This window comes from Erinaceus europaeus, chromosome 6, assembly GCF_950295315.1.
Source record: "Erinaceus europaeus chromosome 6, mEriEur2.1, whole genome shotgun sequence".
Taxonomy (NCBI): Eukaryota; Metazoa; Chordata; class Mammalia; order Eulipotyphla; family Erinaceidae; genus Erinaceus; species Erinaceus europaeus.
In genome coordinates this window covers 72,426,046-72,442,965 of record NC_080167.1, presented here as the reverse complement: position 1 = coordinate 72,442,965, position 16,920 = coordinate 72,426,046, and the positions used below count along the sequence as shown (strand labels likewise).

The following is a 16,920-nucleotide window of genomic DNA, read 5'->3' as shown; positions in this document are numbered from 1 at the left end:
TCTGACGGTGCCTGACTTGGATCCACGAGCAGCCCCCGTGTTAGGAAGCCCCCGGTGTTGTGCTAGTTCATCAGTGGGGGTGGCCTGCAGTCGGAGGAGAAAACGGTCGTCCCTCTGCCCTGCGGTACACTGTGTGCCAACAACCTTTGTCCCGCCACTGGAGTGGTGTCTGCAGTGTGAACCTTGCCTTCCGGCCACTGTGGCCCGCTAAGGTCTGGGGTTTACAGAACCGTTTCCTCCTCTAGCCCCGAGGAAGTGGGCCTCTGTTAGAATCAGAACCAACAAACAACTCTGGTTTGGGTTTCTGCTGCCCTGCTGTATGCCAACATGAACTTTATTAGAAATTGTGGTTATTTGATTGGATTAGGTTATATGCACAGACTCCAGCATATCTTGATAGATACAAAGAACCAGGTGGCCGGTCTACTGTTTAAAGCCATGTCTAGAGTAAGACATCAACTTATATGCACTTTAAAAAAGTCATCTCTGTCTATGAAACATTTTGAGATTGTCACAAAGTTCTCCTAGGTAATCTCTTAGATGTTTAAAATGCAGGTAGATCGAGGCTCTGGCAGAACTATAGTGTTTATGGGGTGGGGTGAGGACACAGACCTTTGGCGATGGGAGTGGGGAAAAATAAATAATGAATAATAAGTAAAATAATAAACTAGCTAGAGATGATAAGGTAACAACTACGTATTATGTATTTCACTGAAGAAATAAAATATGGAGTGGTATTACATGTTCAGATTGTCAGATTTCAATGGTCCCAGCTGTGAAAATGAAATCCCTTTCCAGTTTATCCATAATGCCTTTTATCTTCTGAAAGCTGGCCTGTATTGATCCATATAAAAACTACACTGAGAACATGTCGACATATCTCAAGAGGGAGAGGAGCATGAAAAGGCATGAGAGGCCAGACCTGACTCCCACAACCCCCCACCCTTGTCCCCAAAGACAAACTCTTCTGACTGGAATTCAAGTGCAGGCCCACACCTAACTGCAAGGCTTCTTGGAGCATAGTACAGTCTGTAGCCACTTGTCATCCTTTTAAGAACAAGAAGCTTAAATGTCATTTTCAAATTTGAAAGCGTGAACATTAAATTTTAAAACCTGGTGGCATCGCTCCCACTAGAAAGATTCTGATGTGGAAATCTCCATAGACACGCATACTTATAAGTGCAACTTACACTCTCGTTTTATTTTTGTGTTTTCTGACTAGCCACACAAAGAATGGGAAGCACTGTGGTCTAGTGAAAAGGTTTGGGGCTTTGAAGTCAGCACGCACGTGAGTCCTGATCACACGTGGACTTACGTTGTCTGACCTCCCCTGGCGCCCGCTCTCTCTCTTCTCTGGGAGGTGTAGGTGAGCATCCGTGCTGCGGGACTCGAGCAGAGAGTGAGCCTCACAGCCCCTGTGAGGGCAGAGGCAGGCGCCCCGTAGCAGGCTGGAGCCGCTGCAGTGTTGTGACTTGGAGGTGTACGGCTTTGTTTTCCAGGAACACCGGATGCGTTTTCCCAGCTGCTCACCTGCCCGTACTGCGACCGAGGCTACAAGCGCTTCACCTCTCTGAAGGAGCACATCAAGTACCGCCATGAAAAGAACGAAGACAACTTCAGCTGCTCCCTGTGCAGCTACACCTTTGCATACAGAACCCAGCTCGAACGCCACATGACGTCACACAAGTCAGGAAGAGATCAAGTAAGTGCCACGGCAGAGTCATGCACCCTGCAGGGCAGGTGAGGATTTCAGTGCTTTTGAAATAAATGGGTCTGCTAGACAGTGTCTTGTCTACAGCCTCATAAAATGAAAGACTTTTTCTCCCTTTTGTCTCGAATTATTTTACTTGCGTTATAACAAATATTTCTCGAGTGGGGGTAGATGCATAATGGTTACTACGCAAAGAGACTCTCATGCCTGAGGCACCAAAGTCCCAGGTTTAATCCCCTGCACCACTATCAGCCAGAGCTGGTCAGTGCTCTGGTCAATGTGTGTGTGAGAGTGTGTGTGTGTGTGTGTGTGTGTGTGTGTGTGTTTCTCTTAAGCTAAGCACTAGATTTCAGAATGTATTCCCCTAAGACACTCAGTGTAGGAGAAAACTTTTCAGTTGCTTAAACTATGTGAATTAATACTGAACAAATTGAAAGTGAAACCAGTAAGTTTTGACGTAGCCAGGATGAACTACTGTTCTTTTTTCCTGTATGTATTTTGGGAAGTTGACTCCTTGAAGAATCTGAAGTTAAGCCCAGGGGTGGCATGTTGGATAGAGCAGTGGACTCTCAGGCAAGAATCTGAAGTTAAGGTTCTAAACCATTCTTATTCTGGAGACTCAGATTTTTAGGATTCCACTTCTCAACTTGTAAAGTGTAAGCCCAGATTCTTCTCTATAAGTGCAAGTTAGATTTACACTACTTACTTGGGAGAAGTGAAATTTTTGAGAAGCTGCCTTTTTAGAAGGTCCTGATGGTATTAACTGTAAACAGTCAAATCATAACCGACTTGATCCTAGCTTTAAGAACCAGTGAGGCCGCACAGCACACACACTTGCTGGTGCACACCCAGCTTCCTCCACTGAAGGAGTCCGGACACATGCCTCCAGTTGGAGGACTCTCAGACATAAGGAAGTCGGAGTCACTGAGGAGGAGGGTGGCCACTCAGGCTCACTGTCCTGACGGAGCAGGACGAGGTTTTCTCTCGAGCGTGGCCAGGTGGTCTGCGGCATGAAGAAACATACCAGGGAGGTTCTGGGAACAGGATCGAGGCAGCAAATGCAGGTGTTTATCATGCTGGCCCTTGAAAACCATCCCGTGCCTTCTTATTCGCTCAGCAAGTGACTGGGTTTCTCCTTTGTGGCAGGCCCTTTTCTAGCTTCTAAAGGCACAACAATGGAAAAAGACAAGCAAGGGGGCAGACAGTAGAGGCCCCACTGCTAGGTCATACAAGACATCAGATCAGGTAGTTCAGACAAAATGAAGCAGCATGACAAGGATGAAGTGATGAAAGCTGGTTATTTTTACAGGGAGGGAGGCTCTCTGAAATGGGGCATGTGCACAAATGTGCCCATCCAGGGAGGGAGGGAGGGAGGGGGAGGGCCTGCTTAAAAAAGGGCGAGTGGGAGTGGAACATGGAGAGCTGGGCCAGAGGTCTGCCGGCCTCCCCAGGAACAGAAGGGAGACCAGTGTTGGGGAGATGGCATGGCCAGGGGGAGTCAACCAGAGGAGGTATCTTGATTGTGTCCTCCAGGGTGGACAGGAGGACATTGGTTTTTTTTTTTTTGAGGGAACATAGGATATTGGGTCAAGAATGGAGCAAGAGAGACGAGAATGGAAGCAGGATGGCCAGACAGAAGCTATTGCTGCAGTCCAGACAAGGGAAGGTGGTGCTGACAGTCATGGCGGTGTGATGGGAAGTGCTGATTCAGAATCTGTCAGGTCTGCTGGTAGAGTGAGAGGAAGGCAGCGTTCAGGTCTAATGTTAGTGATTATCAGATGAACAAGGGTGTCCGCAGGAGAAGGAACACTCCAGGGAGAGCTGATGCTTCAGGGCAGGAGTTGAAAGCTCATCGTTGATCATGCTTTGTGTCAGATGCCTGTCGCTTCCAACAGGAAACATCAAAGGAGCAGATGTATCTGAGAGTCTGGGGTTGAGGGAAAGGTCTAAAGACACTAACTGGAAGTCTCCATCATATCATCTGTGTTTAAATCCATGGGTTTGGGGAAAGTAGAGCTTGATACGTAGTCCATCCTCTGTGAAAAGCCATTGTGGTGTCCAGCCAGGGTCCACAGGCAGCAGGTAGTGCTTGAGCAAGCTTTAAATAATGGTAGAATCTCCCTGGTCGTGACTCGAGGAAGCAGCTCTGAGGAAAGAATGAGTGGGGCCATGATCGAAAGTAAGGAAATGGGAGCACTGTATATGCAAAAAAAAAAAAAAAAACAAGACTCACTAAATGCCTAAGATACAGACTTCTTATTAAGAACTAGCCAAGAACAGATCTAGAGACTTGGGGCCTCTGGACTCAGAATCTATACCCAGGAGTTGATGATGAGAATTCTGAGATTCAGCAATAGGGTTCAATAAAATTCAAGTAGTGCTCTCATGATTTTAATCAAAAAGTTCAGACTACACATGAAATACATAAAAGCACAGGTTGGATAATTGGCATGCATGTGGTCCCTGGCACCGTACACACTAGAGCAACACTCAGTTATCTCTCTCTCTGTCTCTCCCTTTCCCTTCCTTCACTACCAAGCAATGCTTTTTAGAGTACAGAATGATGGATTAGATAGAAAACTAATATAATAATCCATATCCAGGTAAAAAGATGGGAGATTTTTTAAAAAAATATTTATTCATTCCCTTTTGTTGCCCTTGTCGTTTTAGTGTTGTGGTTATTATTGTTGTTGTTGATGTCATTGTTGTTGGATAGGACAGAGAGAAATGGAGAGAGGAGGGGAAGACAGAGAGAGGGAGAGAAAGACAGACACCTGCAGACCTGTTTCACCGCCTATGAAGCGACCAAGATGGGAGATTTTTTAAATCACCAGACTAAAGTAAATTCGTCAACCTTATAAAGAGACAACATAATCTACTAGAAAAACAGCTTTTCTTCTATTTTGTAGACCTTGTTATTCTATTTAGTAACTGTGGGCTAAGCAGATGACTAAAAATTCTTGACCTTAAGTTTCTTTATCTGTAAACTAGAATGTGGAGAACACCATCTTAGCTTGTAGTTTTTAGCTTCATTTTTTGCTTAATATTTTACCTTGTTAAAAATATAATCCTGAGGCTTGAATGCACTTTACGCTGAACTTCTTCCCCTAATGCCATCCTTCATGTGCTGTTCTAAGTGTTAGAGTTTGGGAATTGCTGCAGCTTGAGGCCTTTCAGAAGTAAAGTCATTCCCAAAACTGCCTGTAGAGTCTGGGTAACCCCTCTGTCTACAGCTTCCCGCATCGTCACTAAAGACCGCTTCTCCCTTCCAGAGACACGTGACTCAGTCTGGGGGCAACCGCAAGTTCAAGTGCAGCGAGTGTGGGAAGGCCTTCAAGTACAAGCACCACCTCAAGGAGCACCTCCGGATCCATAGCGGTGAGTGTTGTCTGCATCTGGGTAGCCGGTGGCCACACGGGGAGGTTTCAGCTGGAGGCTCACCTGGAGAAGTTCTGTGTTTATTAGTACTGCTTTATTGGAATCTTATTAATCTCTGGTTACATTATATCAAGATCTTTCCTAATCAGAAGAAAGCATTTTTACAAGAAATACCACCTAGACAAGTCACCTTTAGGAACTTACTGAGAGCTCTTTTTGCATTTCTCTAGGGGCTCTGCTTGGGAAAAGGAAAAAGCTATTTTTAAAAAAGCTACTTTTTAAAAGTGAGTGGTATTGGTCTGAGCGACGGTGCACCCAATTGAGTGTCCACATCACTATGTGCGAAGACCTGGGTTCAAAACCCTCGGCCCCCACCTGCAGGGGGGAAGCAGGGCTGCAGGTCTCTCATCCATCTATCTATCTATCTATCTATCTATCTATCTATCTATCTACCTATCTTTCTCCCTGTCCTATCCAATAATACATAAGGAAAAGCAAAGGGAGCGAACGGTCAGAACCACCCAAAGTATGTGCTTGGGTGTAAAACATGCTGCCTCCACCCGTCTTGGCCTTGACTAGGAAAGTGTTTTCTAAGACTTTACTTCTCCCCAAATAGGCGGCTGCAAGCACTTCCTGGTACGGACGGGGCCCTGCCGCATTGCCATCGAGCGCTTAGACTAGAGGAGCGTGTGCTCAGAACTCAAATCTGGGAGTCGGGCGGTAGCACAGTTGGCTAAGCGCACATGGCGCAAAGTGCAAGAACCGGCTTAAGGATCCCGGTTCGAGCCCCCGGCTCCCCACCTGCAGGGGAGTCGCTTCACAGGTGGTGACGCAGGTCTGCAGGTGTCTGTCTTTCTCTTCTCCTCTGTCTTCCCCTCCTCTCTCCATTTCTTTCTGTCCTATCCAACAATGATGACATCAATAACAATAGCAGCAACAATAAAAAGACAACAAGGACAACAAAAGGAAAATAAATAAATGAAATTTAAAAAATTAAAACAAAAAAGAACTCTGATCTATGCATTTCAAGAACTTGGGACAGCCAATCTAATTCCTCCTGCCGTGTTGGATAAATAGTGATTTAGAAGACTGTAGGAGTACAGGCTAACACCATTCCGCGACAGAGAGCTGTGTCCCTACCCCCCCCCACACACCCCACACACACACACACACACACACACACACTGGAGCTGAAAATCCGCCCTCCTCCCTCCCCCGCCCCAGAGTCCTTTACTTTGGCAACTTCTCCAAACCCAGTCCGAGTTCTGCTTTGTGTCTCCCGTTCTGCGTCTCAGCCATGAGCCATAAGCAGTGAGTCAAAGGCGAAGGCTGTCTTCACTTGGCATCAGCGCCCTGCAGACTCTTTCACGTCTGGACACTTAACTGTGCACAGTCACACTCTAGTACTGGTCTACACAAACTCACAGACTGCTCACAGTCCCCCTGAGCTCGGTGCTCCCGTTTCCTTAGTTTTTACCAAGAAAAGGGAGGGTCAGACCACCTCGTCCAGAGCCATGCAGCCCGTACGCGGCCGTGCTCCGGGTCTAACCTGGCGCCCTGACGACAGGGCCTTTGCCCGACCACAGTGGCCCTCTGCCTCCCTCCTCCTGAAGGAGAGCAGGCGCCAGGGTGCAGAGGGCCCCACTGCACAGCCCAGGGTCAGTGTCAGTGCCTAGCGCCATGCGGGGTGCAGGGCTCTGGGGAAGCCCGGCGATGTGGTGTTTCTCCTTCCTCTCCCCACATGTGTACACAGCAGCGGGCAGTCAGCCCGAGACCATGGACCAGCACGTGCACAAGGTCCTGGCAGCACAGAGGTCGACGAGTGAGATAGATTCTCCTGTTCCGGACATCTCTAGCAAGAAAGCAGGCGCGTAGATGTGACGGTGAATAGAGGCGTGCTACAGCCTGGCCCTTGGTGTGTCCACTGGAAACTGGTTTCCGCTACTTTCTGAGTTCTGAATCACATCTCACTCATTCTGTTGCGGGGCTAGGGGGTTTCCAGAGCTGAGCTAGCAAGCAGGATGGGTCCTGAAAACCAAGTCCCATGAGAAGTGTGTGAAGGATGTGCATGGCAGCTCCTCAGCCACGTGGAAGTCTGGCTCACAGGAAAAGCTGGACTTCCTCCCTGTGACATCCTCAGGGCAAGCCGCAGGGAGGTGGGTGTTCAGACAGTGGACTCTGACCTAGGCCGACCTCCCTCTCCATAACGCTGTGCTGTGTTTTAAGAAGCCTGACAACTGCTGAGACGCACTGCTAGGAACATCCCAGTAGCTCAGCGAGGCTGTTCACATGTACTCACGCGTCAAAACACTGGGCTGGGGAGGTAAAGAAAACAGTATAGAACAGCCAGGATGCGAGCCCAAACCACGGTCCTCAGCAGACGCAGACCCTCGTCCACAGAGCTCACCAGCAGACACGAGCTCTCTCTCTAGCACAGGAGTGGAAGCAGAGGCTGGGCAGTCAAGGAGAAGTCAGGTGAGCTCTGCATCCAGAAGGAAGGGGTAGTACGTCCTTCCTTTCCTTTAATGAAATAGTGACGGAAATTGAAAGGGAAGGGGGAGGTAGAGAGGGAGAGAAACAGAGAGACACCTGCAGCCCTACGTCACCACTTGGGAAGCTTCCCCCTGCAGGTGGGGACCAGGGGCTTGAACCCGGGTCCTTATGATCTGAGATGTGTGCACCACTGCCTGTCTCATGACCATTCCTCAGATCTGATTGTTCAAATAGCCACTTTTTTTTTTGAGAAGATGCAACTCGCTTCTTAAAATTTTACCATTTTGAAGTAACATTCCCAGCCAAGCTTATACGAAGTCTCTTACAACTTTGAGTGTGATTTATTTTCATTTTTGAGAGGTAGAGAATGAACTTTACTTGGATACTTTGGATATTTGGAATGTGCACTGATTGGTGCTGCCACGTTTCCTAGTTCTGTTTAAATGAAGGGTTGGTGAGCGTCTCTGGGACCTGAGTGGCTATGGTCAGCGCAGAGAGGCTTGATTCAGTCAGAATCAGAAACCCAGAAGCCCTGCCTTGTTGACAAACATTCTGTCACTTCCCGTCATAAATCAGTGAAAGAGAAGCTGTGCTGAAGCGAGCTGGGCTGTGGAGACCACCCCGCTTTGCTCAGTGCTCCTTGACACTGTGTTTTCGTAGCAGATCATACAAATGAGCCGCTTGTTCACTGGACTCCGGCCTGCGCTCTCAGATTAAAATGGTGGTTTAGGTCACCAGAGCCGGACTGCCTGAGATTCAGTGCCCAGACAAGCCCAGGCACCTTCAGGATGTGTCTTCACTCCAGTTCACTCCGGTTTCACTCAGCCGAAGGTCACAGCTTCGGTTCAGACATTCCTTCACATGGGGAAAAAATTTTTTTTCTAGGAAACTTTATGAATATAGGAATAGCATGCATTGCATGATTCACACAGTTAAGGACAGGTATTTCTAGTGGTTTGGCTTACTGGGGACCTGACTGACTTTCCTGCTTCTGGCCTTCGTTTCTCCAAAGATGGCTAAGCAAGGTGAAAGGTCAAAATTTCATATGGTTCTTCAACGGGATAAGAAAAAAATAACTTGACAGAGCAGAATGTGATTATTTGATGTTTGTAGTTGCTGGCGCACTTGGAAATGCCCAGGAGTCACACGGCTTCTGTGAGGAGGCCTCGGGTCGTCACAGGTAGGTCACACCACGGGCTTCTAGTGTGGGCAGCGTCTACGCAGGTCTGGACTCACACCGACTCGGAGCAGAGTCTCACACAGAGCGCTTGGCTTCTTGGCCACGCAGCCTTGTCAGTTGGGGGCTGGGACACGGGGCATGTGAGTCTCACGCGCGTGTGTGTTTCAGGAGAGAAGCCATACGAGTGCCCGAACTGTAAGAAGCGCTTTTCCCACTCGGGCTCCTACAGCTCGCACATCAGCAGCAAGAAGTGCATCAGCCTGCTGCCTGTGAACGGGCGGCCCCGGCCGGCGCTCAGGACGCCCCAGTGCCCCTCGCCCTCCCTCTCGGCGTCACCCGGCAGCCCCACACGGCCGCAGATCCGGCAGAAGGTGGAGAACAAGCCCCTTCAAGAACAGCTGTCTGTAAACCAAATTAAAACCGAGCCTGTGGATTATGAATTCAAACCCATTGTGGTTGCTTCAGGAATCAACTGTTCCACCCCTTTACAAAACGGGGTTTTTGGTGGCGGTGGCCCGTTGCAGGCGACCACTTCTCCTCAGGGCGTGGTGCAAGCTGTTGTCCTGCCAACAGTGGGCTTGGTGTCTCCCATTAGTATTAACTTGAGTGACATTCAGAATGTGCTCAAAGTGGCTGTCGACGGCAACGTCATACGGCAGGTGTTGGAGAGTGGCCAAGCCAGCCTGGCGTCCAAAGAGCAGGAGGCGGCCGGTGCGACGTCCGCGCAGCCGGGGGGCCACTCTGTGATCTCTGCCATCAGCCTTCCTCTGGTGGACCAAGATGGAACAACCAAGATCATCATCAACTACAGTCTGGAGCAGCCCAGCCAGCTGCAAGTCGTGCCTCAGAATTTAAAGAAAGAAAGTCCGGTCCCTACAAACACCTGCAAGAGCGAGAAGCTACCAGAGGACCTGACCGTCAAATCCGAGCAGGATAAAAGCTTTGAAGGAGGAGTGGACGACCGCACTTGTCTTCTGTGTGACGACTGCCCGGGAGACCATGATGCACTTCCAGAACTAAAGCACTATGGCTTGAAGCAGCCTGCTCAGCCCCCTGCGCCCCCTGCGCCAGAAGCCGACAAGCCCGAGCCCTCTGTCTCTTCAGGTTCTGGGGATGGCAATCTCTCTCCCAGTCAGCCACCTCTCAAGAACCTCTTGTCTCTCCTCAAAGCTTATCATGCTTTGAACGCACAGCCAAGTGCAGAAGAGCTCACCAAGATCGCCGACTCCGTGAACCTGCCGTTGGACGTGGTGAAGAAATGGTTCGCGAAGATGCAAGCCGGACAGCTGTCGGTGCAGCCGCCCTCTCCAGACGAAGCCGGAGAGCATCTCCTGGCGAAGAGTGAGGACCAGCCCCCCGCGGCAGATGCAGGCGAAGCCCAGGAGGGCACAGCAGACGCGCGGGGCCCCGCAGAGCCAGCTGACTCCCCAGCTCTGCCCGGGGTGGCGACGCCTGTGGGCGGCTCCGGAAGCGGGGCGCCATCCCCGTCTCCCCTGAACCTCTCCTCGTTCCGAAGTGCACAGGGCCACTCGTATACAGGAGAAGCCGCACAGGAAGAGCCCCAAGTAGAACCTCTTGACCTTTCACTACCAAAGCAACAGGGAGAATTACTGGAGAGGTCGACCGTTACTAGTGTTTACCAGAACAGTGTTTATTCTGTCCAGGAAGAACCCTTGAACTTGTCTTGTGCAAAAAAAGAGCCACAGAAGGACCGTTGTGCCACAGACTCAGAACCAGTTGTAGATGTAATCCCGCCAAGTGCCAACCCCATCAATATCGCTATCCCGACAGTCACTGCCCAGCTGCCCACAATCGTGGCCATCACTGACCAGAACAGTGTTCCTTGCTTGCGGGCACTCGCCGCCAACAAGCAGACCATCCTCATCCCCCAGGTGGCTTACACATACTCGGCCACCGTCAGCCCCGCCGTCCCGGAACCACCCTTGAAAGGGGTCCAGCCGAACGGAAATCAGGTAAATGGAGCTTTAAAAACTCTTCTCGTCCTGGGCCTGTGCGGTCAAAAGCTGGTTTTTTTTTCAGTGAGCGCTGAGTTAAACAGCCACTGTAGGGCCAAGTAGGTGATTTTGAATTGTCGTCTCTGGAAGGAAACAGAATTTGCTTTGACTTTTGTGGCATTCTAGCTTCAGCTACTTACTGTTCCAAAGTGTAGTTGTCCGTGAAAGTGTTAAAGATGGATAATTAATTCTCAGCTAAAGGCTTGACAGTGTGAAGCTAGATAGGAAGGCCGGACTACTCAGGAAACAAGTCTGTTTCTGTAGTTCCGTTCTATAAGTCTGTCTTGATCAGGAGTGCTCGTGAAAGGAAGCAGGCGGCCATTCAGAGGCTGCTCACACCAGGTGCGGGTGGCTCTCACTTCTGCAACCTGCACCTGTGAGACTCCACCACAGGCGGGTCCCAGCAGGCTTTCCCCTTTCAGTTTCCCGGTGAGACAGAAAGGACTTGAGGACTTGGGTGCGGGGAGAAGACGCCACAGCACTGCGCCACCAGTCACGCAGCTCCGCCTGAAGGAGGGGCTCTGCTGTGGCCGCAGGAACTAGCCTCCCACAGGCGGGCGCGCACTCCACTGAGGGAGGTAGCCTCCCTCCTTAACGTCAGCACCTCTGTCTGCAAGAGCCTTGAACACATTCAGCTGGTGAACTGACTGGCTGTGCCACGAGCTGCAGCCACGCCTCACCCGTGATAACTGCGTGTGAGCAGACATGGCTGTGAAGCCCAACACGCATCTCTCTCTCTCACCCAGAATTCACGAGACTGCACAGTCACATTGCACGACTGTTCGTGTCTCGTTGCCTTGAATTTTCTATATAGTAACTTGATGTTTTCCCACTTTTTCTGTTGATTTCTGATCGAATCAAATAAATGCTAGAGATGAATTTTATATTTATCTAAATATTTGCTGTAGTTGGCATAGTTAAAATAGTTACAGTATTCGATTCACATGTCTCTGCCCCCCCTTCCCCTTACTTGTTGCTTGTGGTTGAGTCTCCTGCCATTGTGAAAATTTAAGATACGTAATGTCAGTAGGCCTCAGACATACACGAGGCCACTGCCCTCACTGGACTGTCTTGGCCTTTGTGTTTCAAACAGAGATGGAGACAGAGGGAAAGAGAGGAGGAGAGACACCCTATCACTGCCCCTCCGTTCATATAACTTCTCGGTGCCATGTGGTGCCTCCCTGTGACTTTGGCAGCTGAAGTCAGGTCTTCACGCGGGACAGAGCGTTTGCTCTCAAGTGAGCTGTCCCCAGCCCGCATCTCGTTCCCATGGCCTGTGAATCGGTCTGACTTGTGACACACAGAGCTCTGATGAGCGCTCTTGAATAAGAAAGGGCGCTCTTGAATAAGAAAGGGCGCCAGCAGCATCTCACTCAGACTCAGGACGAGATGACACAGCGGTGAAGCTGCCCAGTCACTCTGTCCCCGTCCGTACTCTCTGGCTTTCCAAAGCAGACATGAAGCTGGGACGCAGCCGTGAACCTCTGTGTAGGGAGGGCACCAGGCAGTCGGAGGAAGGCAGCAGAAAAGCGAAGGGGCCCATTTCACTTGAAGCTCCTGCCCAGGTTCCCTCCCGAGTCTGGAAGGCTCCCCTTCCACTGCAGCACTCACGCCCTGGCTCACGAAATGGGCCCCCTGCTCTTCTTTGTCCTAGGAGACAGTAGTGGGGCGCACAGACAGACAGAGCTGCTGGTGCACAACATGCAGTCTGTGAAGTCTTACTCTGCTTAGTGAGTCCCAGCCTGAAAACAAGAAGATAAATGAAGCTCTGAGAAGTTAGGGATTACGGGGGCTGGGTGGTGGCGCACCTGGTTAAGCGCACACATGACAGTGCAAAAGGACCCGAGTTCAAGACCCCAGTCCCCACCTGCAAAGGGAAAGCTTCACAAGTGATGAAGCAGGGCTACAGGTCTCTCTCTCTTTCTCTCCATCTCTATCTCCCCCTTCCCTCTTGATATCTGGCTGTCTCTATCCAATAAATAAATAAAGATAATTTTAAAGATTTTTTAAATAAATTAGGGATTACTTTGAAAAATCGACAAGTTAGAACTTTCTGTAGATTTCTCTTTTTAAGTAACAGTTGCCTTAGGGTCCCAGAAACCCTGTTAGTACACTCTGCCCTCGTTCTGTTGGGCACCAGCTGGCCGGCTGTGCTTGTAACCGCTGTAGCTGACTGACAGCTTTGCCCCGATGGCCTCAGTGTTGTCGGGCCCCCCCTCGTGGGTGAGCAGTGAGATGGTCAGCCAGCTCACTAGCAGGTGTGTGTAGAGCTCGAGCTCGCCCAGTAGAAGCACTCAGAGCCCGCCTGCAGTGATGAGCGGTGCGCTGCCTGCCGTGCCCTCAGGAAGAACACAGGCCACATGCGTGAGGCCGTCCGTAGTCGCCCTTCTCACATGAGCAGAACCTAAGAAGCGAGCAGAAGTGGGAACGTTGAGAAAGCTTGGACTGGTTTGGTGTATCGCACCAAACCTGAGGTCTCTGGGGGGAGTGGGGCTTTCTGGTCTTGGTGCACGATGATGGGTGGGGAACGACCTAAGTCGGAAATGATACGCTGAATTTGGAGTTGAGAGTGTTTTGCAGACACCTGTGTTGGTGAGACGGGAAAGTATACCCATGTCCCAACAGCTGTGCTGTAGACCTTAACCTCCCGCTAAAAAAGCAAGAGGGCAGATCAGTACTGTTCCCTAAACATGTTTCTATCCATGTCTCTCGCTTGCCGTTCAGTTCGAAAACATGTCTTCTTGCTCTTTTTCATCCATTTAGGACGAAAGACAAGACACTAGCTCAGAAGGAGTCTCAACCGTTGAGGATCAAAATGACTCTGATTCGACGCCACCCAAAAAGAAAATGCGGAAGACGGAAAATGGGATGTACGCGTGCGATCTGTGTGATAAGATATTCCAAAAGAGCAGCTCGTTACTGAGACATAAATACGAGCACACAGGTACGTCCTCTGAGCTGGCGGCTTTCGAGTGGCGAAGCCCTGCGCAGACTGTTTGTCTAACCCAGTCCTGTTGCTTCGTAACTATGGTCTTCTGTTGCAGGTAAGAGACCTCACGAGTGTGGAATCTGTCAAAAGGCGTTTAAGCACAAGCATCACCTGATTGAACACATGCGGTTGCACTCTGGAGAGAAGCCCTATCAGTGTGACAAATGTGGGAAGCGCTTCTCACACTCAGGCTCCTACTCCCAACACATGAACCACCGCTACTCCTACTGCAAGAGGGAAGCAGAAGAGCGCGACGGCACGGAACAGGAAGAGACGGGAGCGGGGGTCCTGACACGCGAGCACACGGGCGAGAGGGCGTCTCCCTCGCAGGCCGACTCGGACGAGAGAGAGAGTTTGACGAGGGAGGAAGATGAAGACAGTGAGAAGGAGGAGGAGGAGGAGGAGGAGGAGGAGGAGGAAGATAAAGAAATGGAAGAACTGCAGGAAGAAAAGGCATGTGAGAAGCTGCAAGAGGAGGAGGAGGAGGAGGAGGAGGAAGAGGAGGAGGCAGAAGAGGCAGAAGAGGCGGAGAATGAGGAAGACGGAGCGGAGACTGAGGCTCCCGTGATGGATGACAGAGCTGTGAATCAGGGAAACAGCCTGGAGCAGAAGGCGGGCGCGGACAGTGAGCAGGTGTCAGAAGAGAAGACGAATGAAGCCTGATGGTTTCCCAAGAAGGAACATAAATGTAGTTGGTGATGAAGTTTGTTCTATATTCTATATGCTCTTCATGGAAACACAGTAACCTGTATACTGTGATTTCTAGTCACTACTGTGTAAAGTCAAAATTTAAAAAAATACAAAATACAAAAAAAAAAAAAAATCCGGGTGTGCCTGAACTCCAACCTAGTAATTTTTCATGCATTTTTCAAAGTTAGGAAGAAGTTTGTTACATGAAGCAGATAAGAAAACTATAATGACTCAGAAAGCAGAGATTTCACAGGTTAAAGGAAACTGATTAACTAGATAAGGAACTGGCAGTGTTTGATTTTATCAGTATTAATTATCATTCTTATGCTGGTTTATTCTTAAACTGTACAACTGGGAGAAATTTTATAATTTTTTTATTGGTCAGCATATGCTATAAGCCCGCTTCAGTATTTTATTATGTTTTTAAAAATGTGAGAATGTCTGCACTACAAGATTCCCTTCAGAGAGAAGCGTAATGGAGTTCCAAACCGACGACCGCCTTTCATAGACTCCGCGTGGAAGGCGGCCGCTGCCGATACTTGGGTGTCAGAGTAGCGAATCGTTAGCCTTAAGCAAACAGCCAATAGAAGAGCGAAAGGTCCTCACTTCTTCGAAGTGGCGTCAGAACGGTCGCGTTCTGACTGCAGGGACAAGCAGTGTTAACCCCGGTGAGGACAGCAGAGTCGCCGAATCAGTGTCTGTGATTATGTTTGCCGTCACCGAGATGAAGGATGTGACACGGAGCTTCCAGTCTCCTCTGGCCTTAAGCAAGACCTGTGTGCTGTAAGTGCCGTTGACAGTGTTTCTCCGGGCTCCCCGGCCCGTGTCCAGTGTGTGGCCTATATAACTAGCATTTGACGACCTGTTCATCATACAGATTGAAATCCCAAAACCAAACTTCAAACCACTGGCTCTTTCAGAGAAGCCGACACGCAGGGCCCTTTCACCCTGTGACTCCTCACTGTTCATTTCGCATCAATTGACCCAAAATTCCTCCACTGACAGGAAAGGGGCTGCCCTGCCGACATGGACATGCCCTGACCGTTTGGCTCAGAACTGTCCCCAAATGTTAGTTATTGCGGACCCGCTTTATCAACATCAGCTCATCTTTACCTATCAGTATTTTGTTATTTCTTTTAGTTTCTAGGTCTGTGCGACACTTTTGTACTGTATGTCTTCAAGCCTGGCAGTATTAATACCCTTCTTACTGACATATGTACTTTTAGTTTTAGAAAACTTTTATATTTATGTGTCTTATTTTTATATTTCTTTATTTATTACACAGTGTAGTATATAATACTGTAGTTTGTATTAATACAATAATATATTTTAGTATGAAAATTTGGAGAGTTGATAAGATTAAAAGTAGAGATACGGTCTGAGACTTGATTTAACAGTGTCATGTTAACATTTCTACAGAACTGAAACGGGAATGTATTCGTTTTACAGCTACAATCAAGTCATTTTACCTTTACCCAGTTTTTAATAGCCAACTCTTAAATTTTGAAATCCACTGTGTGACTAACAGCATGATGCCCTGCAGTTTTATTAAGAGATAATTAGCCTGACCCGCCAACTCTCCGTCTCCTTAGTCAGCCAAATCAGGATGACCTGCTAGAAACAGTGTAGGGAACAGCCGCTAACATCTTGTGCCAATGTGTTCCTGTACTCACACGCCTAAGTCACAGATCTGACTCTTCATTTCTCAGTTCCTTGTTACACCACGGTCATTTTCTAGTTTTTTACCAGACCCCCATCTCACAATAAAATGCATCAACAAGCCTGACCTGCTGTCGTTCTTCCGTCGCTGCCAAGACTCTGTGGAGAACTCCTGCCCTTGGCTGGTTTCAGGTTGGGTCTAGGTCGCAAACCCAGCGTTTTGGACTTGTTCTTGGGGCTAAATGTTTCTGGGAAGGTCAGCCTTGTGAGGAAAGGCCGCCCCCAACACTGCTCCCCATCCTGAAGCCCTCCCCCACCCCCAGCTCCAGCCCCCGTGTCTCCCAGTCTCTCAGGCCCTTCAGGGAAGCCCCCGCCCCCAGCTCCACAGGCCTTCTTGTCCCTTCTTGTCCCTCCGAGCTCTGAGGCACTTACTTCTGTCCCGTCCCCACCGGTAAATCGTGTCTGCCCGTGTTAGCAGGCCCAGAACCGGCAGGGACAGCAAGGGCTTCTGAATGAAAATCGGCCTGCGCGTCAGCAGAGCTCGTGAGTGTTGGCGCTGCTCCTTCTGCTCTCCGGCAGCTTGGTAACTGTCTCACTCTGATTCTGTGGAGCCTCCTCTGTCTGCTGTCCGAGCTGGGCTTGTCCGACTAGGTGTTCCAGCCAGGGGAGTGCTGAAACACACCCTGCGCCTGTGCTCCCAGATGCTCTTAGAGCCGAGCCCTGTTGCTTCACTTCTGTCACTGAGAGCAGTGACTCCACCACTGGGAGGAGCAAGGGGCTGAGAGCCGCCCTCGCAGACAGGAGC

At 49.6% G+C, this 16,920-nt stretch overlaps 1 protein-coding gene across 1 annotated transcript in view; it reads left to right on the top strand.

The window, feature by feature from the left end:
- Positions 1–16,238, top strand: part of ZEB1 (zinc finger E-box binding homeobox 1) — a 111,355-nt gene extending 95,117 nt beyond the window's left edge. The window contains exons 4-8 of the mRNA XM_060192501.1: positions 1,500–1,702; positions 4,984–5,089; positions 8,931–10,735; positions 13,541–13,721; positions 13,822–16,238. Of these exons, the coding sequence (XP_060048484.1) occupies positions 1,500–1,702; positions 4,984–5,089; positions 8,931–10,735; positions 13,541–13,721; positions 13,822–14,429 (2,903 nt within the window). The 3' untranslated portion in view covers positions 14,430–16,238. The remainder of the gene's footprint in view (positions 1–1,499; positions 1,703–4,983; positions 5,090–8,930; positions 10,736–13,540; positions 13,722–13,821) is intronic.
- Positions 16,239–16,920: the final 682 nt, after the last annotated feature.